Below are 27,820 nucleotides of genomic sequence, written 5' to 3'. Positions count from 1 at the left end.
CCTTCCATTCCTATTCATGGTGAGTCATACAGAACAATTAGCTCGATAGTTTTCTCCTCTCGACGCTTAAAAAAATAAAAATCACCACAAAATTTTGTAAAACTTAGAAGAAGCAAAGAATGAAGTTCTGACCTAAGAATTTTCGATAACAGTAAGCTAATTGTAGATTATATACAGCAAAAAAGACAATGATATCTATGTATATTTTGTGGACCAGTCCCAAAAGACAGAGCTGTAGTTGTCTCCACATCACAACTAGAAACACTTGCACTCATTGGCAGGTCTAAAAATGTGCTTCTAGATCACTGTGAATCAAAAAACCCCAAAAGGGTTAGTCCTACAGCAAATAGGACCATGTTTATCTATATTTTCCTGAATTTTGGCAATGACCACATTTGCAGAAGTATATTCAGGGGCCAAAGGTTCAAAACTGGTCCATAACCAACCCCACCTTGGAGCACACAAGTGCTCACTATTCACATGTGGTTTTACTATTACGTGCAATAACCCCAAGTTACAGCCCCATGGGCTGTACGGACGCAGTATGGACGCAGCACTTGGGGCATATACAGGTACCCCTCATTCACCATAATTTCAGGGAAGGTTCTGCACACACAATGGAAATGCTCATAGGAAGTAGTGAAAAGAGAAGCTGTTGTATGTGCAGGAGCTGCACGTGCACATTGGCACCATGTGGCTTTGCATGCAAATTGTATGCAAATTGCTGGCCTACTTGTAGCAGGTGCAGACACTGTACTGTAAAAGACTTTTGGGCTAAGTCCTGTGCAAAGGTTGGTAGCTCCAATTAATAAAAAAATAAATTAAGAAACTGAAATGGCACTAAGTGTTGCATTATGCTTCCAAGCAGGCTTTGGGATGGATAAATAGACGTATACGGAAGTCATCAGGAATATCAAATCAACACATGTCCCACGCGCCATGTTATGTATGGAAACATTAGTTTCTGTTTGCTAAAGGTTGGCACAGGCAAATCCCTGATGTGGCGGACAAGATAATGGTGGGCCAAACACAGCACTGAGTTAAGCTCAAAAACCACAGAAATGATCAAGATGTATATATTGCGATAATGGCAACAGGTAATCCTCTGCGCTGGAAGCTTTCTCGTTCTGGTGAAGTGGAATCCCCAGATCAAACGAGACGGAAAACAAAACCTTTCCCCCCAGCTTATGAGACTGAAATCCCTTTATGGACACACCTCGTGTCTCCTTGACATTTGTGGAACCTAGTGCTTATGATTCTGTAAAGACAATGCAGCGTTTATGGCGGGGGAACCGGCTAGCGTCTCACGTCGAGAGCCTGCGGATGTTTTCTGCGCAATCCACAGCTGCCTGCAAATAGTAGCTTTGTCGTGTGTGAGCCTAGAGCATGCTGCAAGAAGTTCGAGGACCACGAAGGAAATCCTTCCTCGTTCTGCCAAAGAATCCAAACCAATCCTTTCGAAGCGAATGGCAACAAACAGCTCCTTTTGAACCTCTGCTCCCCTACGTGGTTCCGGAGCCTTGCATCACGTCCCCTGGGTTAGGCTGCGCTGCTGCTGGAACAGGGGGTGCTTTGTGTGCTGCCGATACTATGGGCTGCGCTGCTGTTTTCAGAGGCCGGCGGGGATGTGGGGACCGGCTGTCTTGCTGCCGGTTCTCCTGGAGGAAACAAACAGGAGGGGAGGGAGAAAGAGTTTGGTCTTACAAGGAACATCTCCACAATCTTCTTGCCATCACAGTTGGGCTGGATGACCCTCCAAGTTCTTTCCAAATCTACTAATTTGTGATTCTAATTTACATATGTGCATATCATTCATATCCTGCTATTGTTTTAAGGAGCTCAAAGACAGCATCCATTTTGTCCTCGCAACAGCCCTGTGTTAAGAATATAGGACTGCCCCAAAGCTCAACAATGCAAACGCAAGTCTCCCTGGTACAGACTTTTCTAGGTTCTGTTTGCTGCACTATATCGCAGTGACCCTTTCCCCCATATTGAGTAAAATGAAAAACTGTGACATTTCCACAAGAGGCCTCCAGAAGGGATGGGATAGGAAGGAGTAGAAATAGGGAAAAATCTCAGGGGTCCGACTGGAGACATGAGAAGGGCCTCATCTTTCTCGTGAAACACTTATTTGAGGGACTAGATTAGGAATGATCTTGTGGGAGGTGGATATGCCAAAACACTTATTTAAATGTGTTAAGTTTTATTGGTGTGAATCCATAAAAACACCTACATTTCCTGCAATGCAGATTAGAATTTAGTCTGATGCTTTTTGGTAGCATAATGTACTGCTGTGCCTTTTAGCAGAAAGCCCTCTATGAAATTACTGGGTTCATGCCACATTTTGGGATTTTTCTCAAGTTCCTCACTTGAATGGGTCACTTTATCCTGTATGTACTTTATCTAACTGTAGGTCCTTCCCCTTACATTGCAAAAGCCATCTCTGTAAGTGAAAAGCCATGTTTAGGGAAGCTGGGGGTGGGGAGCTTCCCGGCACTAAAAATTAGGAACATTGAGTGCCGGCTGGGGGGGCGGGGAAGCCACCCTATTTCCATATTAAACACAGAAAATACAGTTGCTTCCATTCCCTTAATAGGGCCCCTGCAAGCCTCTGCCAGGAAAGTGCTCTGCAAACTGCAAAACTGGCCTATATTCCCAGCTGCTGGGTCCTATTACAGTTTTGCTGTCACCCATTCCACTATTACACAGAGCTGTGCAGCAACCACAGCGCACCAGATATGATATGTATACATTTTGTTTTAACTTTGTGCAGAATGAATACCTTTTCGTCTTCAGGGGAAAAGGCATGCACAGCTGTCAAAGTCTGAATGCCAAAAATATATCATCTAATTTTTTTCTTCCCCCTCCCTCCCTTTCACCTCTTCCTTTCCTCCTTTCTCCGGACAGCTTTCCACAGATGCATTTTCCCCTTTCAAGTATGGGGTTATGCCCTCTTGTCTCGGTGGCACCATTCTCTGCTGGAGATTAAATCATTTCTCCTCCTCTTCCAAAGGGGGTGGGGGAGAGAACTCAGTTTTTCTCTGCTTGTGGAACGAACATTATTTGCCATGGCCAACTGTAGCACCTCGGCCTCCATCCATTCAGAGCAGTACATGGAATGAGCCTAGCAGCCATAAATCTACACCGGCTAGTGAGATGCCCACAAACTGGTGGGAAATGGGAAATGTGGCTGGAAAAATGGGTCTAATTTGAATGAGTGGGTTTGACAATCCCTTTTCCCCTATTCTCTGTCAGCTTTGCCTTCCTCTCTTTCCTTTGGCACATGCCTCATTCCCTGGTTGCCATTGGGAGCTTGGGATTTTCAAACATACAAACAGGGCTCGAGAACTAATAGGTCTGCTGGCGGTTGCTGTAACAACAGCCCTAAACCAATTCTGAAGGTGAATGGCATTTGAGAGAATCTCCTGGGGGAAAGTTGCAGGTGCCCCTCTTTATTAGCTTCCAGTTCTTTTCAGCTTTCTGACAATACTTCTTTTGCCACTCACCAAAGCTATTCAAGAGGAGGAACTGGATAGACTGGTAGACACCTGGGGCATGGTTATAATTATTTTTCTCCCCTTTGTTTTAAATTACAGCTTCTCAATGAATGTTCGCTGCATGTTTTAGTCTCCCTCTGTCACCTCTGTTCATTCAAACAGATCCTCAGTTTTCAGAGTACAAAGCAAGCCCTCCCTTGCCATGCTTGGCTCAACATGACCTGCTTTGATTTAATACCCTTTCCCGCTGCTAAACTTAGATTTTTATTACAGTTTTATAAAACAGTTAAACATCCAAAATATACAAATCACGCAAGGCACACAACTAAAATAAAACCCAATTGCAAGTCTTTCCTCCCTGCTGCTCACACTTAAAATAAAAACAATACAGAAAAGTCAAATGGAAACCCATTCCTCTTACAGATTCAGTTCAAACATAAGTAGTTTCATTCTTATTTAGCCTTGTCCAAACCAAAAACATAGTTACAGGCCACCAGTTGCGTAGCATGGGGGGGGAGGAAGGGGGGGTTGGCCTGACTGCAAAATTTGTTAGGGGTACAAAATTCCTGCACTTGGTGCTGCCTCAATACACACTTCCGTCACTGGGCTCCATTGAAAATGGCTTCTCCATGTAAACCAGGAAGTGACCTCTCCAGACAACAGAATGACTCTTGTTTTCTTATCTCTGCGGCTGTGATCTCCTGGGTGACGTGGATGCCTTAGGCAGCTGAATGCGCATGTGTACTCCATACATTTCCCTCCTCCGTGTGGGCCTGGGTACTGGCAACCCAGGCTATGCCACTGCTCCTCAGCTTTTTTTATCCTCTGCTGGGCTGGTATTTGTTGTGGCAGTTTATTTATGATTGGTAGGTGCCAGACTGGATCCAATCTGACTCAACATGCTTCCATTTGGCTGCTACCAGCAGGTGACCCACAGTCAACGTATTATGTTAATATGCGATCTGCGTGTGTGTGTGTGCGCGCGCATGTGTGTGTGAGATCGAGAATTTTCATGCTCACCTGTGTGAGAATAGATAAACCACAGTGCTCCTGTCAGCAGCGCACCAATAACGAAGGCTGCAAAGGCAATGCCCACGACTGTCAAAGTGTCCAGGCCGTGGAAGACAGCTGTGAAAACGGAGAAAACAAATTAATTAAATCAAGAAGTACTTCTATTTAGAATCCGTTTTTAAAAAAGGAATTAGAGAGCGAGAGAGAGAGCGCATTCTAAACAAAAAGTGTGCTTCCCTATGCATTTTGATTATCAGTGTTCAGCAGTTAGTAGCCCATGAGCCCATCAACTGGGAACTCAAATTCATTCTCCTCCTCCTTCCCTTGCTAAAAACAGACCCTGTGCCTCCTTTCATGCCCACCTGCCTTTGGGCCTCTCCCTATGTATGGTAAACAGCAACTATTCTTTTTCTTAACTGAATAGTGGCATACAAATATTTTTTATAAATAAACATAGTCAAGGCTTATTTTCGGCCACTCCTCTCTGGAACTCAGTTCCGGCACCTCTCAGGTGGGTTCCGTGGCTTTTCTAATAGAACAAGGGTGGTGTTCGTGGTGAGTTCTGGCATCTTTTTTTTCTAGAAAAATAGCACCGATTACAGTAATGCAGGGGAAACTGCTAGTAGGCCACTCTGAGAGCAGATAGGATTGGTCTGCCAACCCCAACTGCCTGCTGAAACAAGCCAGTGTATTGCCCTTCAAGAGTGCACCAATATTTCTGGACCCAACGCCAACCTGAAGGAAAGACTAACCTCCAGAACTCAGCACATCTGGCAGCGTGACAACGGTGCATGAGCCATGGGAACAAAGCGTGGAAGTTAGATGCGGTCGAAAATGTGGCCCTGAGCCACCTCAAGCCAGCTCAAGTTTTAGGCCCACTACATTTCCTGCTAGCTGCCGCTTGTTTGTAGGACTAAAATAACTTATTTTCTAATGTTAGCAGACTTATTTTTAAATTCTCATATCCTTCAAGTATGTGCCTTTGGGATAGGGAGGGATTTAAAAATAAAAATAATTAAACTAGTGCTCTGCCAATTTTGCTCCCCAGCATCTTCAGTCGATTAGGTGGGGAGCGGAAAGGCTGCTAAGCTGGGAGGCGGTGCCAGCTTGAAAGTCAGCAAATGCATAAATAGAAACAATTGTTTCCCCCCCCACTTTTGGCAGATGTTTTCATCATGGAAATCAGCTCCAGCCCATAATATTGAGCTTTCCCAACAGGAGAGGCAGGGCAGTTTGTACGAGAGTGCATCTGGTCCCTGAATGCAATGCTGGAAAACAACAGCAAATTCCACTCATCCTGATCTTTTACTTCTTTCATACAGACACATGTACATGATGCAATCCTAATTAATTTCTTTTAAGACTCAGTTTTATTATGTATTATTTCTAGGGACTAAGGGCTCAGTGACAAAATACGTTAACTACTACATCTGGAGCTAATCAAGAAACCAGAGGCCTTATTATATATTTTACGTTTGCAACTAGCTTCCCTGAATGGCCACTCTAACATATGAGTTCCTGTGCCACCAAAGATGCCAGACAGACAATTCTGTGCCCTCAAATGCCATAAATGTCCACATCTATACTGATGTGTGTGTGCGTGCGCACCAGAGCATAAAGCAGCACCTCTCAGAGCAGGGATGGGGAACCTGTGGCCTTCCAGATGTTGTTGGACTACAACTCCCATCATCCCTGACTGTTTCCCATGGTGGCTGTGGTTGATGGAAGTGGAAGTTCAATGACAGGTTCCATGCCCTTGTCTTGGAGAACTGGATTCAGGCCAGTTGCTGAATCCTGTTATATAAGCTCCTTTCTGCATTACTCTTGATTTTATTTGCTTGTTGCCTGCATTTATATCTCATTTATTTTCCAAGGAATCCAGAATGGCATGTAAGGGCCCATCTACATGCTACATTATGTATAACTGAACCTCAATATCCAGCCCTCCCTCCTTTCATCTCTCTCTAGGAAAAGCCACTTTGGAGTAAAAAAACCAAAACAAAACCCAAAATACTATAGTCACTGCTCCTTCTCTGTTTAAAAATTCTCTCTCTCTCTCTCTGAGTGACTTCCCGGGAGGGAAGAAGTTCCGTAATGTAATAAGTAGCTAGGCCCTTAGTTTCAGAACAACTCTGTGTGATCCAATGCCACAAAGTGAAGCTCATGGTTGAATGGAGATTTGAACCCGAGTCCTCCGTTTCCATACCTAATACTCTTGCTACCTCTCCAGAATGGCTTTCTGCAGAAGTACTATATTCCATAAAAACTACTTGCTCTGCCTCTGCTGTGAATAGTTTCAGGACTAAACACCAGTGGATCCCTCTCCGGTGATGGACAATACAGACACGCAAGTAATTACATTTGATTCTAGGTCCTTTAAAATGCAAATGAACGCCTTATGAAGTCAAAGATTTCAATTGATTAGCAGTTCGACACTTTACCACCAGAACGCTCTGGTGCATTGCTGGAGAAGAGAGAGGCATGTTTAACTTACGTGCTAATCCTTCAGGAGGTTTTGAGTAAGAAGGAGGTTTATCTGTTAAAAAAGAGAGAGAGAGATGAATGATCCTCGCTTCAGCAAATTTTATACACTACATAAGCAATTCCAATGCAGAGTCTGCAATATATTATGAAACCCAGTCAGAACTGATTCAGCCTGGATTAGGGTGTACAGGGAGAAAACCAAGTTCCCTCTCAAAACGTGCATACAGCGGTGCATACATTGGTTTAGCAGGTGGTGTGAAAGCATCTCCACCCAGTTGCTATTGGTTTTCTCCTACAACAGCTCTTCATCCCCTTTTTCTGGCATCTCCTTCCAGATGATGATGGATTTGGGACCACCATCTTATTCATTTCCTGTGTGCAGGAGCAGGAGCCTCATGCACCTTGCTCTTTCTAAGCATAACAGGCTTCAAGCGGCAATCCATACCTATTACATAATGGCTGACCCACACAATACTGTTTATCTGCGGAGAATAATGGCGAGATGATTTGTGAAGAACAATGGGACACATCATTCCTTGCAGCGCCACCTCCCTGCTCGCTGTGATCCTACAACTTTTCAAATAAACCTTGCCGTAGCCTAAATTTATTTGTCCTATTAAAAAAAAACACACAAAATCCTCAACACGAGCTGTTTTGTCAATCCTGGGAAGTGCAACTGAACATGCTTCGAAGAGAAGGAATCCTTAAAGTGGAAAGAACGCAGTAGGAGACAAGGTAGCCTTGCATATATTAGACTTGGCAGACTTTTAATTTTGTTTTTTAAGGAGTGAATTCAGCATTTATGTGGATAAGCAAGGAAGTGATTGAAAATGACTGAAATGATTGAAAATTCTCACGCTTAAAGGAAAGGAGATTCCCTTGTATTAAGGGAATTATTGTTGTTCCTTGTATTATGGAAACTGTTCAATAGGTGATCATCACAGCGACAGCTGTCTTTCATTTTCCACCTACGAGAGGAGCCAATTTATCAAAATTCCTGCACTGTTTTTGCTCCGCTGCAATGTGATTATTTAATTACACTTGCATCACAAAATTATTTGCTAACATCCCGTATCATCTCACATGTGTTCACCGCTGCAGTGTAGAATGAGAAATACTAGGATGCAGGAACCCTGCAAAAGTGGATGGTTAAAAGAAAGCTATGGGCCGGCTCTATGTCAGAGGGACCAAACTGCTTGATGAATTCCATTGGGATCTGGTTCCACAAGGCAGTGAGCTGAGCCTGCAGCAAACAGCATTGTAGAACAAAACCTGGCAGGGTTTGTTTTCTCCCAGACATGCGACATACCACCCCATCAGTGTCACGTGCGTGACTTGCGGAGGGGACTGCAGACATCCTGAACTGGACGTTCTGTTCCGACTCCCTGGCTACAGAGCCTTCAAGCCTGGCTTCTGGTGCCGATCTAACAGGAATGGATCCAATAATACAGTACAACACTACACACAATAGCTGGCCTGCTTTGCATCAAAGTAGATGATAATCAACTTCTTGGAGATGTAAATGCTCTTGTTTAGGAGTTTTGCAGACCTACTACCATTCGTTTCCCAAGGCTTGCTGTTCGTTTACAAGGGCAGTTAACCCCAAGAAAGGATGCTTTGATTCAGGATAGAGAAGAAACATTATCCATACGCTATTGCCCACCACACTGGACAGCTGAAAAATTCCAGGACTCATTCCACCAAACATTTCACAATTAATCCAGCCTGGCCTCTGTGCGCCATGTTCTGTATCACACTATTGTCTTCTTACCTAGTTGCAAAATACATTTAAAAATAGCAAGGAACTGAAAAAGCCCAGCATTAGATTCCTTAGCGAGTCAGAATTGCCACCCAAGTTACTATCCATCCCCAAGTGGATTGTTCCAGTTATTGAAATCAATGGAAGACTGCAGAGCAGGCCTAGAAAGACTTAAACAGCCATGCATTTTTAATTCTACTGTTTGGAGATCAAATATTTTGGCATTATCCTCAGTTGGATTCATTTGCGTTAAGACCAAAAGAAAAGTAAAAGCTGCAAGACTCAGTGCAGCCTCATGCTGCTAAACAGAAACAGTTGCTCCTCAAAGTCCCCCAAGCAATGCTCTATAGTGTCCCATGAAGTGCCGAAACGTCCAAAAAGCACGCTCGGCAGGACTGAGGTTAAAGCCGTGCTGATCCTCGGCTTTTAAATCTCCCTGGAAAGCATTCCAGAATTTCAAACAGCCCTAGCATGCAAATGAAAGATTTTGATCTCTAAGCGAAACCACTGAAACCCTCTAATTAAACTGCCATGTGAACACTAAACAAGAGCAGGCAAGGCTGATGCTTACTGAGAGGTCTTAAAAATAAGTTTAAATATGCATCCCTATTGCTGCTGTTGTCAAAGGGGACCAAGGAAAGGATATTTTGCACAGAGGACTATACAGTGGTACCTCGGGTTAAGTACTTAATTTGTTCCAGAGGTCCGTTCTTAACCTGAAACTGTTCTTAACCTGAAGCACCACTTTAGCTAATGGGGCCTCTCGCTGCCGCCGCGCAATTTCTGTTCTCATCCTGAAGCAAAGTCCTTAACCCAAGGTACTATTTCTGGGTTAGCGGAGTCTGTAACCTGAAGCGTATGTAACTCGAGGTACCACTGTACTGTTAATGGTTATTTCTCCACCATTTACTGTACAAAGAATTGACATTGATTTTTGCAAACACATGCAATTTGTACCCCTACATTTCTGACCTGTCTTCTTTTCAATGTCTAAAAAAATAAAATCTATTTATAGCCGCCTTCCCTGTCCATCACGTTCCACATTCAAGCACTGCCATAGTGTAAACATGGAATACAATGGGGTTGCATGCTGACAGTTTCTAGGAGCCACAGGTAAGAGCTGAGTGCAGAATGGGGACCAAAGGTGGATAAACTATCCCTGAATGAGCATGGCATGTCCCCCTTAAGATGTACTACCCCTCCCCTAATACCCCATACATGCCAATAAACAATCACACTTGGGATATTTTTAAGACTAATACGAATTTATGGCTCCTCTAGTTTTTCAGATCTCTGGCAAGTTCAGATAAATAGTAAATTAGCAGTTTCCATATGACAAGATGATTTGATGCTGTCGTTTTGAAAGACAGAGAAAGAGCAAAGTAAGACAAGAGCCCCTTTACAATTCTCGTCAGTTCTACCACACAAACGCTGCATTTTTGCCCATCTGAAATGCTGGAAGCTAAATAGCTGCAAGGATTCTAGAATCGGAAAAGAATGTATATTATGAGAGAGATCATGTATCAAAATTACGTGACGTATTTATGCAAATCTAACGCGCCATCAAATCAAATGTGCACCTCCGTTTTCAAAACCTTAAAACCCAAAAAGTATTTGCTGGCATTATGTAAATGAACCATCAAATCTAATGTGCACCCTAATTTTGGTGGTGCAATTTGGCCAAAAAAGGTGCATTGCATTTGAGTAAAAATGATATTCTGTTTCATAAAGGACATATTGGTATCAATTCCACTAAGAGTTAATGAAACTGACAGGTGGTAAAGTAGTTTTTCCATAGCTTTCAGGCCAAGGTGATGACAAGTCACAATCTTCCTCCAATTGCAGGAATGCACTGCCTTCTTTCCAGACCATTTTATGTTTGGGACAAAGCAGTGGTAAAAGACTGGGATCTTGAAGTAGAAGAAGAAGAAGAAGAAGAGTTTGGATTTGATATCCCGCCTTTCACTCCCTTTAAGGAGTCTCAAAGCGGCTAACATTCTCCTTTCCCTTCCTCCCCCACAACAAACACTCTGTGAGGTGAGTGGGGCTGAGAGACTTCAAAGAAGTGTGACTGGCCCAAGGTCACCCAGCAGCTGCATGTGGAGGAGCGGAGACGCGAACCCGGTTCCCCAGATTACGAGACTACCGCTCTTAACCACTACACCACACACATTCAACTATGCTTAGCATAAGTAAGATGTATTGGTGGACAGAGTTTCGGTGCTATATTTCACAGTACTATGTTCCCCTCATCCTTTAGAATTAAACAATTGGGACTTCCAGGAAAATATGGCATTATTAATATGCAAATGTGTGCAGATTTAACTGACTGACTAATCAACTAAATGAGCAAAGTTGATAAGTTTCCTTTAATCAGGCAACAGACCCAGTTGGAATCTAAGTTCTGAGTGACATCACCAAAGTGCCTTTCAAGTGAATGGAACAAAAGGATTAACTTAAATTGTCAAAATTGGTGGTACAGAAAATTGGCCTCAGTCCTGGAGGTCATGACAGCAAGTCCCACACTCCTGCCCTGCAATGGAACCATTTTAGGACAAGCAGGTGGAGGCTATAGACATTCTAACATACAAAGCAGGACAAATTATTCCCTGAACAACCCACAGATTGTCAATTATGGCAAAAAATTAATAAAAAATAAGAATAAAAATTGAAGAAAGGCCCTGAAGCATGAGTCTACTGGTGAACAATCTGACATAATAGTTATTTTTCCCTTGAGGCCCATCAACCACAAAGAACAATCAGAACATTTAAAATGCATTATCCCAATACTTACCTTCCGCAACTCCAAACAGGCTGAGGTCTTACACATAAATGGCAGTTACAGAAAGGTAGCCGTGTTGGTCTGCCATAGTCAAAACAAAAAAAATTTTTTTCCTTCCAGTAGCACCTTAAAGACCAACTAAGTTAGTTCTTGGTATGAGCTTTCGTGTGCATGCACACTTCTTCAGATACACACTGAAGAAGTGTGCATGCACACGAAAGCTCATACCAAGAACTAACTTAGTTGGTCTTTAAGGTGCTACTGGAAGGAAATTTTTTTGTTTTGTTTTGACATAAATGGCAATTGGCTTGTGGGAAAAGTGTGTGCAGGAGAAACACACATCCAAGACGATAAACTACTTGCCCACTGTAATAGCCCCCACTTGCACACAGTGGACAGGATCCAAGTAACTATTTAGAAGGGCTCAAGGGCTGAATATCCTTTTAATTATTTTATTTGAATCACATCCTGCACCACACAAAATTGCTTTTGAAAATCCCCAGCTCATTTCAAAAGCAGCTCATTTTCCTATAGGGAGAAAAAATGTGGAAGCCGTCCAGGCTCTGGCTGATGAAGCCATGCTCCCTGTGGCTGCCCATTTTACAACAATATACTGTACCGGTATATTACCAACAATATACTGTACCGGTATATTACCAACAATATACTGTACCAGTATATTACCAACAATATACTGTACCGGTATATTACCAACAATATACTGTACCGGTATATTACCAACAATATACTGTACCAGTATATTACCAACAATATACTGTACCGGTATATTACCAACAATATACTGTACCGGTATATTACCAACAATATACTGTACCATCCTTTAATATTTTTAATACATTCGAAGTTTCAATGTAATTATGATGCCTAAATAATTATTTACATACAAGTTTTAGGGGCCTCAGCAATAATGAACTGCTGGAAGCAATTGCACAGAATTATTTAATGTTTACAAATCCCATATTGTTCTAAAGCATCAGAAATGCGTTTCTTTCCCAGCCAAACTGTATTTTCATAAATATGTATGGGAGATAAAAGAGCAAGCAAATGTTAGCGCTCAAAGATGATGGCGCCCTGTAGACTGGGAACAATAACGCCATGTAACAAAACTCTATGTGCCTGAAGTCTTTTTTTAAAAAAAAGAGGGGGAAAACATTAAATCAAGTATTAACATATTGTCTAATGAAATGCACTTCTGTTAATAGATTCAAAATGTATTCAGTACCTTCTGGCTTCTCTTTATGAGATATCACAGCAAGGGGTTTGGTGAAGGTTTTCTTATTCTGCATCATTGCTAGGATCATATCAACACTAAGAAAGCTGCAGGCTTCATCAGGAGGGATGCACTAGAGGGATGAAGAGAACAAGTGGCTTGTGAGATCAGGGACTGACTTAAAACTGCTACATTATCAGAATAGGCGCACAGCTCCTTCGCCATCAGCAGAAGTCAGAGATATTTAAGGAATAGTCAACAAAGTATTATCACAACCCCAAGTCACGGCAATCATGCTCCAAGGAAGCCCCAGCAGCTGCATTTCAAGATGTAAACACTGCCTCAATATTTAGATTATTTAGAAGACCCATCCGTCATCGAGGTTGCCAAGGTTCTCCTCCATGCAATGCAATCTTGTGATAGGGCTACTGGTGTAGCTTTTTCTGTGCCCAATCCTATGTATTAAGAAACTGGTCCAGATGTTGCTTTAGCAATGCTGTAGAAAGCATTCTGGGATGTGGTGGCGCTGTGGTCGAAACCACTGAACCTCTTGGGCTTGCCGATTGGAAAGTCGGTGCTTTGAATCTGTGCAACGGGGTGAGTTCCTGTTGCTCTTTCCCAGCTTCTGCCAACCCAGCAGTTTGAAAGCACACCAATGCAAGCAGGTAAATAGGTACCGCTGTGGCGGAAAGTGTTTCCTTGTACTCTGGCACTTGTCACAGTGTCCTGTTGCACCAGAAGCGGTTTAGTCACGCTGGCCACATGAACTGGAAAGCTGTCTGCGGACAAACGCCAGCTCCCTCGGCCTGAAAGCAAGATGAGTGCCGTATCCCATAGTCGCCTTTGACTGGACTTAACTGTCCAGGGGTCCTTGACCTTGACCTTATCTTAGAAAGTGTTCTGTCCCCTGCTTCCTGTCAGCATCTTGCTTTTGCACAGTTTACTATGCAAGTCAGGACAGGGATATTTTACCCCCCCCCCCAATCTTTGCCAGCTAAAGCTACTGATGTGACTTAAGGGCAGAGAAACTCACAATGTCAGGGTCCCACCCCCATGACGAATTCTACCAAATGACACAACCAGAGAAGATTGATATCCAAGTCGACTTATTTGAGAAAGGGTGATCTTATCCACTTAAAACAAATGAAAAGCTTTCCTCCTCAGGAAAAAAAATCCCTTCTCCACACAGATATGCTGAATGCTTCCATAGCAATGAATTTTCTATGCAAATGCAGGATAAGCAATAAAAGGAATGCAGAAAACAAGTCAAAACACTCATCTATTTCCCTTCAAAATCCTCATAAGGCAGGTCAACCTAATAATTCACACATGGAATTTCAAAAACAATAGTGTTATTATATCTCAGCAGGATCTGGAAAATTAATGCTAATGCATTGTTTACCGCTAATGCCATGAGCATTTAATAAATCTGGACCACTCCTGTAGTGGAAAGCAAATTATGTTTATCACCTGTAACCATTTAGTAGAAAATGCTCATTGTGCTGTCAAGAGCCACAGCAGTTCTCACAGGGAAAAACTCAATAAATATTCTCCCAACGCTGCTAATTGCAATCATTCATAAATGAATTAATATTTATATATGGTTGACTGCTACATTGTTTTGGGGTTGCTGCGGTGAAGGGACATGCTTACATTTATATCTAGAATACATACTTATGTGTACCTGTGACACTTTAGGCACAAAAGCTTCAGTCACCATATTTTATGGAGAGCTAGAACATTGGTTAGGAGAATGAGCTGTGAGCTTGCAAGTGCTCAGTTCGAATTTACCGGTCAAACATAGGCATGGAACTAACTCACAGTTCAGCTCTTTATCCTTAGTATAGGGATAATATAATATGGTCCTATTCCACATGTATATGCAGCATTTAGAAAAAGGAAAATATTCTATAGCAACAACAGCAACCTATTGTTACGCGAGGGGGCCAAAGGATTCCTGGCAGCCACAATTCCAATGTAAAGATTTGCTGCAGAAGTGACATTTCCCCTTAAGCAGTCGTCTGTGTCAGCCAAAATGCCTTCAGGAAACTAAATTCCCATCATATGAAGTCACACCTCTGTTTTAATAGCCTGAGATCCCAGAAATATAGCTTCACGTGATTATTCTGGAAAGCTTAGCTTCTTAAACAAAAAGCTTTATTTGCCAACATGACTAAAATGAAAAGCTGCTGTAAAAACGGCCCAAAAGGGAATCCTTTTGCTAATTTCTCTTTCGGTGACCAGGTGAGCATGTAACACTCAGCCAGACCATGGCTCTGCCACAATCTTCACTCTGGAAACCCTCACATTTGTTTGTTCACACCAAGCCACAGGTTGGCTTAGTGTTATATGTGAAATGGGCCAATAATTTTTGCAAGCAAGCAAACAAGCAAGCTATATCATTACATTTGCTTTTCCTTGTGTAACTGTTAACTGATTTCCCTTAAATAAACCAATGCTTAGCTTCTGTGTCCTGGCATGACATGCCACACCCTGATGCAAAGCAGATGTGTCATATCTAGATGGCGACCGATGCTGTCACCGTTTTTACAGCAGCTGATTCTGTCAGATTATAAGACTGGGCAGTTACCACTTCCTCACCTCTCTGAAGAAGTAAACCTGAGCCTTGTTTTACTACTGTACTCGTCTTAATTTAGGGCTGCCATACATCCGGCTTTCCCCCCGACACACCTGGGAATAGGGCTGCAAAAATGGCACCCAGGCGTATTTCTGCAGAATTGGCAAAATCCAGACGTATGGCAACCAGGGCTCAACAACTTTGACCAAACAAACAAACAAACAAACAAACAAACCAAAAACCTCAACAACTTTGTCCTGATTTTCCCATTTTGGGGAATATAGCAACCCTACTTAATTGGTTTTGTTAGCGATTCCTCCATGCTATACCTCAACCTATAGCTGTTGGATCAACCCAATCAGTCTTTAACCTACATTTGTGTCTTTCAGTTTAGGCACAAGATGGCCACAGTCTTCCATGTTATATGCAAGCTGAGTTGTCTAAATCTTAAGAAAATTTATCAAATACTGACCTTGGCCAGCTCTTGAGTATATTTTTCTTTCTTTGTGCACAAAGTCACCTCACAATGAAGAAAGAGAAGCGAAGTGTTGAATACGGACCTAAACATAAAGCTAAACCGCTTTCTGTCCATTTGTGCATTTTGCATTGGAAAATTAGCTGGGGTGTTGTAGAATGTTACGGATTCATCTTTAGGACAAATGTTTTCAATAATAGTGTACTCCGACATCTTATCAGGGTATGAATGTGGAGATATAAAGCAGGTTTGGATTGCAAAGCTCAGGGATTTTTCAGCCTTGGTCACAGAAATCTGTAGCAGGAAGAAAACAGAATTTGCAATTAATATGTTACATTTGGCTTTTTCTTAGAAATATCAACATTTTTAATGCTTTGCAGTACAGGTGTGATAACAGTAGAAAAGTAAATCAGAGATTGCTAGCCTTGGCTTATAGGCATTTGTTCCTTGGACCCACCTGGAAATTCCAGAGAAAATATTTCCACCTTTGCCTAATCTCCACTTTATAAATAGCAGAATGCAGAAGCACAGTTAAAAATTTGTTGCATTTGAAATGGTTTCATAGCACTAAGAATCTTTCAAAATCAAGGTGTCTGTAAACACATTTGAATAGCACAATGTAATCAAACTTATTCATGCTAGGAGTCCAATAAAAGGGATTGTAGCAATATATAAAAAGCAGAGATTAGACTAGGTGTGTTTGACACACACAAACCTTGCACTGGCCTGGTTAACACATAACCCTAAGCAATGGCTTGTTTAGCTTCATTTTGGTTTATCTGTACATCTAAACCCACTGCAGCCAACTATGGCTCGTTTGTGGATGGCACACCAGAGCCTGAAGATTGGTTATGGATTTTGGCTTATGTTAACCATGGCTTCATGAAATGTCAGAACTTCGCTTAATCCTGATTTGTTTTGGTGGCCCCTTCCAGAGGCTCACATGACTAGGGAGGTGCAAGGCAAGAAACATAACAAAACCAAACGTAGGCAAAACAAGTTACGGTCACTTTGTTTGTCAGTTACTTATCCTAGGTTGCCTAACAAACCATGGTTAAAACAAGCATGGCTTCGTGTGATGTGCTAATGTAGCGACTGTGCCTTGACAACTGATTCCATACCACCCCAAATACCCCAACACTGCCTGAGGAATGGCAGTTGTATTGGAGCTACACCCAACAGTGAAACCATACCATTGTAATAATGGTGCCAGATGTGCTCTGGATATGAAATTACTTTCATATACTAGACATCCAAGGAAAAGCACCTAGAGAAAAGGGCAATTTAATCAGCCTTTAGCTCTATGTCAGAATCAGAACACAAGACAGATGGTTGCTGCAAAGGATAACTAGTTGGCATGAGTATTTGACACGCCACATGAGATGCCCAATTATTGTTTCGAAAAATGTCAGTTTTTCAAAAATAAATAAATCTTACTTTAGAAAACTGAAGAGAAAACCCACTTCATCCTCAAGGAAACCTGAGACATAGGATTTAGAAATTATGACAGCTTTTGGCTGCAATCCTAAACACACTAACTAGGGAGTAAGTGTGCCTTATTGAGCACAGCGGCACTTATTTGAGTAAAGTTGCTTAGGATGGCAGTGCATAACACTTAACAGGTTTTAGCCTATATTTACTTGCTTCCTTGTTTTCTTTAAGCACTTCTCTGCAACAATAAGAGTTAGGAACTTATGGTGAGTTTATTATTATTATTATTAAAACACACAGTATTCTTATAGGGGCAAACAAGAGCCTGAAGACTGCATGCTATCGACCCATTTGAAATAGCAGGTATAGCTAATAAGGGGCCTTCTGGATGTTGTTGGACCACAGCTCCCATCATCCCTGACCCTTGGCCATGCTGGCTGAGGCTGATGGGAGTTGTAGTCCAACATCTTCTGGAAGGGAACATATTGGCTACCTCTGTATTTATTATACCTCTACTTGGAACAGTCTCTCATTGAAAGGCAAATATGGGCTGTGCATTCTGTGGATTTTTGCCTTCATACAGTTATTAAAGGGGCAAAACTACTGTCCTTAAAAAAAATGGCAACTGCCAATGGCCTACTTCCATATTATTTGACTTAACTTTTAAATTTTTACTTTGGCCCAAAACTCTCTGCTCTGTCTCATACAGAGAGTAAGCCCATCCGTGAGAAGAACTGTACATAAAATTGCTATTACGAATCCTTTGCCCTTGTGACAATTCAGGTTATAAATTTAAATAATCAAATTTTCTCAAAATAAATGAAACGGAGAAAAGCACATATTAAAGGCCATTATTCCAGGGATAGTGAAGCAGAGGGGCACTGTGTGTAAATAAAGAAAACCAATCTGTTTAAAGTGTTTGTGCAGAGGAAAGAAACAGTGAGTTCTTGCAGATTATATCATGGACAATTTATTGACTGTAGAGACTAGCATTTTGAAAACAAAACAAAAAAATAATTTCTGTCACTGTGGGATGGGGAACAGATGTCAGGCACAGATATAAATTTTCCACTGTGTAGAAAGACGAAAACAGAGCTTGTGCCAGGACAGGTGATGAAAAAATTAAAACATCTGTCCAACGAACTAACAGTTGGGCCAACTGGAGATCTGGAGTCAGTGGGATTCATCCAATAATGACAAAAGAAATTACCGTTTTCAGTAGTGTAAAAACAAACTGTTTAAAAAACACTCGGCCCATCCGAAGTGTATTTTAGTGCTGCTTCAGTTTTGTGACCTAGGGCACAATCCACACACATTCTCCATTGCGCTGGCACTACTCTTTGTGCCAGAGCCGGAAGCTGAGTCCCAGCAAAATTCAAGCATATTCAAAGCCTGGGAGAATGCAGAGCCCATTTGCCATGCAACAAATTGTTGGTGCTGATGGCAAGATGGACTAGAGCTCTTGCGACAGGGAAGAGAGGATCCAATATGCAGCTCCTCCCCAGGGGCCATTCCAACTGCTCCCACAAAAGTATTGCTAGTTGTGTGACACAGTGGTACACGCTCCTAATCTCAGGCCTGGAGACAGTGGTGGCTGAGATGTACCAGAGCAGCATCACACAACGCTGCAAATGCCACAGCGGGGGTGGGGGGAGGGGGTGCAATACACAAATGGCAAAGGAACTCATTTGTATAGCTGGAAGCTGAGGAAACAATTCAAGTAGGAAAATGGGTTGTTTACATTTTTATTTTGATTGTGTATTTCATGCTTTTAGGTTGTGATTTTATCCTGTGAACCTCCATGAGACCTGTGGGTATAGGGCAGCATACACATCATCATCATCATCATCATCATCATCATCATCATCATCATCGTAATAGTAAGTTAAAAGTGCACCCAAACATAAAAGAGGAAGCGGTCCTTCCTGTGAATATTTTCCTTCTAATGCATTTAATGGCATTTAAAGGGATTTCCAATAGGGGTCACAATTGTGTGTGGAGCTGGTCTGAGCCCCGGGGCGGGAGTCTTGTTAGAATAAAGTTGTAAACTCAAACATGACAGTGTAAGTCTGGCAGGCCCCCAGCAGGGCCACCAACTGATCCCTCTGAGGCCCGGGGCAAGTGTACCCAGCTGCCCAGCCCCACTTCATGGGCCTGCCTGGGAGGGTATCCCTGGGGCCATCATGGGAGGATGGTCACAACTGCAAAGTAGGCAGAGCCCTTCCACCATTTCTTTCTGAGCTCTAAAATCCAAAACTGTATCCTCGCAGTGTCTTTCCCCCCCTTGCAGTCATATTCATAAAAATCCCATCATTCAGCGACTTCTGTCTATTTTCTAATGAGAAAGAGAGGAGAGAGAGCACTAAAAAAAGTAGTGTGACTGGGAAATGAAGGAGACATCAGACATTCAGGGGGCACATCACTGAGCTAGTGCAAGTCAAGACCACAGCAGTGCAAACACTTGTTTCACGCACACACTTGTCCCATGCTGCCCCTTCCAGGTTGTAGGGAAGTACAGTAGTAAGTGGGACGCGGGTGGCACTGTGGGTTAAACCAGAGCCTAGGACTTGCCGATCAGAAGGTCGCCGGTTCGAATCCCCGCGGTGGGGTGAGCTCCCGTTGCTTGGTCCCTGCTCCTGCCAACCTAGCAGTTTGAAAGCACAGTGCAAGTAGATAAATAGGTACCGCTCTGGCGGGAAGGTAAACGGCATTTCCGTGCACCAGAAGCAGCTTAGTCATGCTGGCCACATGACCCGGAAGCTGTACGTCAGCTCCCTCGGCCAATAAAGCGAGATGAGCGCCGCAACCCCAGAGTCGGCCACGACTGGACCTAATGGTCAGGGGTCCCTTTACCTTTACAGTAGTAAGAGCAGGACATATACTTGGTTAAGGACTTCCACGCCCAAATCCATAGTGGGCGGAGCCAGATCTGGTATATCGCCTTGTATCTGTTGCCTCTCCAGCTCAGTGCAGCTGTGTGAACTTTCCAACAGCACGAGAGTCAGTGTGGTGTAATGGTTAGAACCAAACTAGGGATGGTTACATCTGCAAAGCCCAGTCCCTCTCACTCTCGGCCTAATCCATCTCCCAGGGTTGATATGAGGATACAATGGTGTGAGTGGCAACAGGGAACTCATTGGGGGAAGGGCAGCATTATAAATATCTGGATCTCAATCCAGCTTTGCCTAAGGTCTGGGACAGATAATATCGCTCTCTTGCAGGTGGAATTAAGCCACACTGCTAAACAAAATGGATTCTTATGCTTTGCCGATGGCTCTTTGTACTAATGTTAGAAAAATGTTTTGATTGTGCTTTGACAAAGAGCCAATGGTCTTCAATGGCTGTTCTTTCACAGAAGTTTCAATGAGGGTGACACATGTATTTGCATTGAGCTTGCCCATGCTGAGAGGAGTCTTTGGTCTCTGCTACAATAAGCATTCTTTCTCTCTCTCTCTCTCTCTCTCTCTCTCTCTCTCTCTCTCTCTCTCTCTCGTGATCTTTACAATTTCCCTTTTCAGAAACCGCAAGAGAATACATCTGTCTGCCTGAGGCGACAGCACAGTTGCAGCTCAGGGCAGGCAAGAACAGACTTAGCCGAGCTCCCATGTTCTCGGAGAACATTTCATGGATTTCCATTTCTGTCACAGTTCATTACCTCAACAAAAATCTGGCCGTTCTCTGCAACGGAGAAGAACCCTTGGGTTGGGGTACGGAAGAGGCCTGTTTCGTAAAGTTCCATGCCGAAGGTGACGTTGCCGATGCGTGATTCAGGTGAATAGTACTTAGGAGATTTAGGAGCTTTCAGCTGATGGAATGTGCAGTTGAACTAAAGCAAGCAAAACAAAACAAATTAAGGATGCAGAGAGGAGAAATAACATCGTGGCTGTGGGGCAGTCGTAGGGACAGAGGGATTCATCATCAGTGAAGTCTTGCGTAGGGACTTCAAATAGCTCAGTTAGCTAGAGCATGGTGCTGATAACACCAAGGTCACAGGTTTGATCCCCATAAGGACAGCTGCATTTTCCTACACTGAAGGGGGCTGAACTAGAAGATCCTCAAGGTCCCTTCCAACTCTGATCTACGATTCTATGACTTCTGCTTGTGCAATGGGGCTTTCCTCCTCTCCTTCCCCTGTGCACCCCAGATGGAACAACTGGAGGAGCACGACACTGAATTACACCCATAGTGTTTTGCCAATACATACAATCATCGGCTGCAGCACACTCACATAAAAGGATATAGACAGGTCTATAGAAGTGTGTATTTCAATATTTGGAAATAAATAGTGGTTCACAAAAATAGAAAAATCAAAGTTTTTGACAAGGCCCAACTATTCCTCCAGTGCTTGATTCAGAAGTGATTCCTTCCTTCTGTTTTGCTAGGCTCTCTAATTTGCCCGTGCCTGGTACTACAATGACCCCCCCTCAACCCCCCCCCACTCCTCTACAGCAATCTAACATGGCTATTTCTGACTTTCATGATAAAAGAAAATCACTCCATCTATTCTATATGTACACAGAACAAAGCAGAAACTTTAAGGGTCCTCACTTTCCTCCAGAGTCCAACAATGGACAACTTTTTTTGCAGGGAAGGGGGACAGAAAGGAGGACTAAATCAATATGGGCTCATGGCATGCTTTGAGGTTCTTAGGGCACACAATGAAGAGGACAAAAGGCTTATAAAGGATTAAAAATGATAAAATAATGGGGTAGTTGTTACTGCTCACCATGCAAGAAGGGCATGGACAGAAAGCCTCTAGAACTGCCTTGAAAAGGAAGCAAAAAGGTTTGCTTCCTCTGGGTCCTGCGCTTCTCTGGTATTTTTTGGGGGGTGGGGGTACATGAAAGCATATACTGCATAAGTATCAGGAGAAGTTTGTGTCTCAGCTCGCAATTGCCTGTGCACCACCGGGACAATTTACTCCACACTCTGGAAGTCAAGATCATAGTGAGTTTCGTCCCTGTTCCAAATTTTCTTTATGCAGCCAGACTGTGGATAATTGTTACATACCCGAACAATTTCAGTCCTGCTGGAAATGACAACGTCTGTTTCATCAGTGTCCCCAGGGAATCCATTATCCCCTGATTCCATGTCTTCATAGTCAACCGCCCAACCACTGGCCTCAATTGGTGACGGCACATGGATAACAATCTTTGACAAAGAAAGAAAGGAGTAGAAAATTTGTTGTTCTATGAAAACTGTTCGGGGAGGAGTTCCACCTCACTTGCCCCCTTGTGTCAGAAACATGGATCAAGAAACGTTGCTGGTGGGAAAAGCTAATCATATTATCAGGGCACCCTTACAGGGATTACTGTTTAACCCATCTGCACCCTGCTCTTCCAAGGTGTTTTCTCCCCTGTTATCCTCACACCCTGTGCAGTAAGTGAGGCTGTGACATAGTAACTGGTGCGAGATCACCACTGACTTTGTAGGGATTTGAACCCCCATCTTTCCAGTAAGCCCACCACTGAATCTCTAAAGGCAAGCTTGGAGCAAGTAAAAGGAAATGCCTTCAGCTTATTTCCAAATCTGGAGCCTACTTGAGCAATAAAAGTATTGCAGTCTGGGCACTGGTATGTAGATGAAGATACCAGCAGCCCCGGCTCTGCTTCTGGTAAAGCTATGTACTCAGCATTGTTAACAAGCAATGGCTCACTGGACTGGACTGGTATACACCCTACTTTTCAGTAAATCAGCAATTGAGCCAAGAGTTTTGACATGGTAGTTCTTTTTAAACGTACAGACATTTCTAACCCTTCCTTTAAAATAGTTCTTTTGCTTTCTAGTTTTCCTTCTCATTTCTGTATCCTGCTATAACTCCCACACTGGGCTGTGTTAGGCATCTCCTGCCCACTTTTGACACACAAACATTCCCCACATATTCCGTTCCTCTGCATTTCCTGACTATTCAGCTTTTCCTTAACTCAATTTCATCTATTTGCTCAGATGTTGGGGTTGTTGCTATCCAAAGGAGCAGTTCTACTGTTTTCAGGCATTTACTGCGTAATTCTATATCTGCTTTGATGGTGTTGAAACTGGCCTGAGATTCAGTACTCAGGGGGGAAAAATCTGAGCTTTGGATCTTGAGTAAAACTTAAGTCTTGGCATGTTTTGGGTTAACCCACCATTAAAGATGGCGGGGCAACTGCTGAATTGAGATCCAGATGTGCATTTTTCCACAGCTTGTTGATCCATGGTTTTTGGTTGGGTACATCTCTAGATCAACAGCCAGAAGGTCTGGCCAAATAAAGGATTTCTGGAGTTTTTCTCTTTTTAAAATTGGACTAGGTTATGTCTGATCAGGTTGCCTTCACTGTATTTGAGTTGGACAATAAGCCCTTCAGTATATGCCAAAATTGCCACTATGTGCTGAAATCTCATAAGCCAAGAGATGTCCTTTTCTGTTAACCTGAGCTGGCCAACATCTATTCACGATCATAGTGAAAATGTTGAGCTAGTGCTGAAGATAGAAATCTAAAAGTGGCGTATGGTTTCTTGCATACCTGCTTAGCTACTTGGAAAATCAGATTATGCACTTGTGATTCAAATTTCAGGTGCTGAACATATATTAACCATAATTTAAAATGCACTTAACAAAAACTAGTGTGTGCTAGGTAACCATGCCATACATTTTTCTTTACAATGGAAACTTATTTGAGAGCTGCCAGGTTGATGCGCCAAGTTCAGGCCCTCAAACAGGCTATTACTTACTGAACCACTGTTCATATGTAACAAAAACAACAACAACAACTGGCTTGAACAGCAATAGGAGAACTGTTACAGATCTAGCCTGATCCTGAGAAAGGAACTAGATGTTATAAGACATGCAAGCTGTCTGTTTCCATCCTAAACACCATTAGATTCAAGAATATCAATCCTGGCTTGTAAATAGCCACTCTCCTGCTTGGAAGAATTTCCTCTAGACCACGGGTGTCAAGCACAAGGCCCGCGGGCCAAATCCGGCCCGCCAGACCTCGTCATGTGGCCCGTGTACAAACACCGAGGTCTAGCCACAAAGTTAGCAAGCCTAGGCCCTTGTTAAGGTGGGCTTGAGGAGGGTTGGCTCGGAAAGCCGCTCGGGTCGCTCTGTGCGCGCCTCCCTCCAAGCAACCCACGCGCAACGGGTGCTGGCTGAGCAAGGTCGCTGCTGCAAAAAATAAATAAAGAGAGCACGAAAGCAAAACCCGCGCACCAGGGGAAGCTTGGCCGGAGGAAGCCGAGCAGCGTCGGCGCCGGCGCCTTGCTCTGCTGGAGAGATGGCAGCCGAAGTTGTGTCACCTGCTGCTGCTGCTGGCCCGTGCCACCTTAAGGGCCGGTTGTTGGTGCTGTGGAGTGGGAGGTTGTCAGCAAGCACATGGGGATATTAAAGCAGCCTGTGCTTTTCCTTTGCAGGCTTGGCACAGCCCGGCCTGGTCCCTGGGGTGCAGGGCCGTAAGAGATGGAGGCAGGCTGGGCCCTCTCCCTCCTGGGTGAAGCACCTGCCGGAAGCCTCGTGGCAATCATCCCCCCCCCCCCGGGGCACACGCAACAGACACTGGGGCCAACGGAGCATGGTGGGTTAGGGTGGCAAACGCCTCTCTGAGCTCCGCAGAAAAGCTGAACTTGCACCAGAGCCGCCTCTGACCCACATAATGGGCTATTGCCAGCTTGTATTTTAGGGAGCTGGTTTCTTGTTTTCAGCCTTGCAGCAGCAGTACCCGACTGCACACACTCAATGTGATCTCCCAACAATCCTAGGAGGTAGGTCATGGTTATTCCCATTGTAGAAGAGAGGAGAAACGGAGTGATATAATGCCAGCAGTAGTATAAATATGTCCCTATACATGCACCATACAAATAAAGAGTGGACACATAATCCTACAGATACAACCGGCCCTTTGAGGGTGACCAAACTGCTGATGCGGCCCCCGATGAATTTGAGTTTGACACCCCTGCTCTAGACGCTCAGGCAAGACAGCTGGCTTTGGAGCCTTCTCTCGCACTTTCAGAAAAGGGGAAGATGTACTGTTTGGTGGGTAACCAGACTTCTGCTGTGGAAGTGGCACTGCTTCTCTTCACCTCCCTTCTGGGAGCATGAAAAATCAGTTAAGCATGGCCAGCGCGGCACAGAATCTCTCTGTTCTGAAGGCCCCAAACTGGGCTGTCTCCCTACCCATTACATAAATGGAGATTAGTAGTTACTTTGGACCCTCCAGATTTGTCTCTGAAATGTAGTGGGTTCTGTTCTAAACACAGAATAACAGCTAGCAAGTCTTGCCCTGCTTTCTTTCCCAACAATAGAAAGCAGAGCCTATTAGCCCAGTTGAGTTTACCTGGCTGGGCAAATACAGTGAAGTTGGATTCTGCATTTCTGCTAGAATAAGTGGGGCAGAAAGAGGATGCAAGCAGAGATGACTAGCTACTTTTGCTTTCCCATTCCAATAGAGAAAAAAATGGATGCCCATGCTCCATCAATGTTCATTGCTTTCTATCTACTGTGGAAATCAATTTACCTCCTAAAGTAGGGGGGAAAGCGAGAAGCCTCACTCAAGAAAATATTCCTGAAATTGCATTCATATACATGAAACGACAGGGACTTCTTGATGTTAAGCCTGCCTTTCTATCATTACATTTTTTTTTACAAGAAATAAAGTATCACCAGGACAACAACAACCCTATGATTGCAAGATACAGACAATTATTTCTGCTGTAATAGACTCACAGAGTTCAGATACACGTTATCCAAGGCATAGGCTATTCGTTGAGTCCCACAATCATGCAGCGATGACTCCAAAATAAAATGGGTCTTGTTTGTCTTAGCTCTACATGTAGGATCCAGCAGAGAGAGTTGTGTACCGATGTAACCGCTAGCCTAAAAAAGGGAGAGATCATGATGCAAAATTACACCCCAAACTACAAATCAGGGCTCCAAATGACAGCGCTGGTTTTTTAACAGTTTGACTATAGAGCATTTTTATTTACCATCTTGCAAAATTCTGTATTAAAATATCGCCCTCCAAAAGTGCAGACTAGTCAGTTTATAGAATATTCAGTCTGGTGGAAAGGTAAGTATTGTATGCACAAAATAAAACAAAATAAAACACCAGAGCACCATTGCAATGTTTCATTTTATTGAGAGACCCGCTGAGATGACTGTCTGTAACTTTAGATGATTTATTTTCCAAAGGGAGAAAAGAAGATAATACATTTTGGAGCATATTTTAATCATCTTTAAGTTTTGGTTCTGACTTAAACGGGAACAATTGCTTCACAATTCCAGCTGCAGTGAATGCAGTCCTTTGACAGCTTTGGGACAAAAGCAGAGGACTGATCACTGGTTGGGCAGATAATGTCAAGCATATGTCCCCTTGTAGCTGTGGGGTTAATACGCAACACACTCCATAGTTTATTCAATAGTCAAATCACTCTATCCTAGTTTGTTCCAATGTGAAATTAAGAGATCATACCAACCTCCAGTGAGTCTTTTGCTACAGCTACAATCATGGACGTGTCATCACACTTCACCGTCAGGGCAACATGAACGCTACCCTGAACTTCTTCTGGTTCTGAGACTTTTGGAAGGAGGTGCTCAAAGCCACGATTGGTCCTAATTGTGTCCACCATATCAGTTGACGGCAAGTTTCCATCATGATCTCGATGGAAGTGGAAGTCAAAACTAACGCCTTCGCTTGAGGGCGCAAGTGGAGCTGGCAGCGGGTTAACGCCACGCAGCAGCTCCTTCAGCTCTGGTGGGAAATGGTCTTCCTCATCATTCATCTCTTCTAGAGAAAGACAGAAATTTGGAGACGTTACGACGTTCCCTTAGTTTCTTGTGACTCTGAGCAAAGCTACGCATGACATCAGGGGTTGCCAGCCTTTTTAAGCCTGTGGGTGCTTTGGGATTTCTGAGTAAGTGTTTTGTGCACCGCTCCTCCACTCATATCTCCCCTGCAGGATTACACACTACTTTCCCAAGGGATATGGTTAAACGTTGGATCCAGTGGAAATAATCTGAGCCGTGGAAAACACATGGAGATGTCAGAGGAAGTAAGAAACAGCATCACTCTTCCAACTTGCTCCTTCAGTTGTATCTACTTTTAAGGAGATTCTAACTAAACATCAGGAAGACCTTTCTGATAGTATGAGCTGCTTGACAGTGGAACAGATTCCCTTGGAAGGTGGCGGACTCTCCTTCCTTGGAGGTTTTTAGCAGGGCTGGATAGGCATCTCATGGATGCCTTAGTTGAGATTCCAGCACTGCAGGGGGTGGGATTACCGTAGATCAACCTGGAAGGTCCCTTCCAAACCTGTGATTCTATCACAATAAGAGGCAGTGGCAGGGGGGTTCAGAGACTTTTGTGGGTGACAGGGGAAGACCTCAGGGGTACCATCACACCCACAGGCACCACACCGGCAAGCCCTGCAGTATGTAAAAAATGCTATTAGAGCACTCTGATAGGACCTGCCACTTCTCCTTCTTAACAAAAAAGCATGGGAGGCTTCCAATACATTTTGGGACTGCAGTGAACAGGGAGAGTTCCTATTTCTTGCAGAACATCCCATGCAGCTGCTGTTTGCCCCGAGAAGGTAATA

At 43.4% G+C, this 27,820-nt stretch overlaps 1 protein-coding gene across 3 annotated transcripts in view; it reads right to left on the bottom strand.

The window, feature by feature from the left end:
* Positions 1-540: 540 nt before the first annotated feature.
* TGFBR3 (transforming growth factor beta receptor 3) overlaps positions 541-27,820 on the bottom strand; it is a 139,202-nt gene continuing 111,922 nt past the window's right edge. For 2 of the 3 annotated variants that reach the window (XM_053391791.1, XM_053391793.1), the window contains 9 exons: positions 26,699-27,009; positions 25,950-26,099; positions 22,259-22,399; positions 20,904-21,074; positions 15,815-16,111; positions 12,777-12,897; positions 7,003-7,044; positions 4,518-4,625; positions 541-1,658 (listed from right to left, as the gene is read on the bottom strand). In XM_053391791.1, coding sequence (XP_053247766.1) covers positions 1,540-1,658; positions 4,518-4,625; positions 7,003-7,044; positions 12,777-12,897; positions 15,815-16,111; positions 20,904-21,074; positions 22,259-22,399; positions 25,950-26,099; positions 26,699-27,009 — 1,460 coding nt within the window. In that variant the 3' untranslated portion in view covers positions 541-1,539. The remainder of the gene's footprint in view (positions 1,659-4,517; positions 4,626-7,002; positions 7,045-12,776; positions 12,898-15,814; positions 16,112-20,903; positions 21,075-22,258; positions 22,400-25,949; positions 26,100-26,698; positions 27,010-27,820) is intronic. The other variant, XM_053391792.1, reaches the window with a different exon arrangement.

The sequence above is a fragment of the Podarcis raffonei genome, chromosome 6, assembly GCF_027172205.1.
Source record: "Podarcis raffonei isolate rPodRaf1 chromosome 6, rPodRaf1.pri, whole genome shotgun sequence".
Lineage (NCBI taxonomy): Eukaryota > Metazoa > Chordata > Lepidosauria > Squamata > Lacertidae > Podarcis > Podarcis raffonei.
The sequence above is the reverse complement of the archived record's forward strand: the minus strand, read 5'-3'. Positions and strand labels throughout refer to the sequence as shown.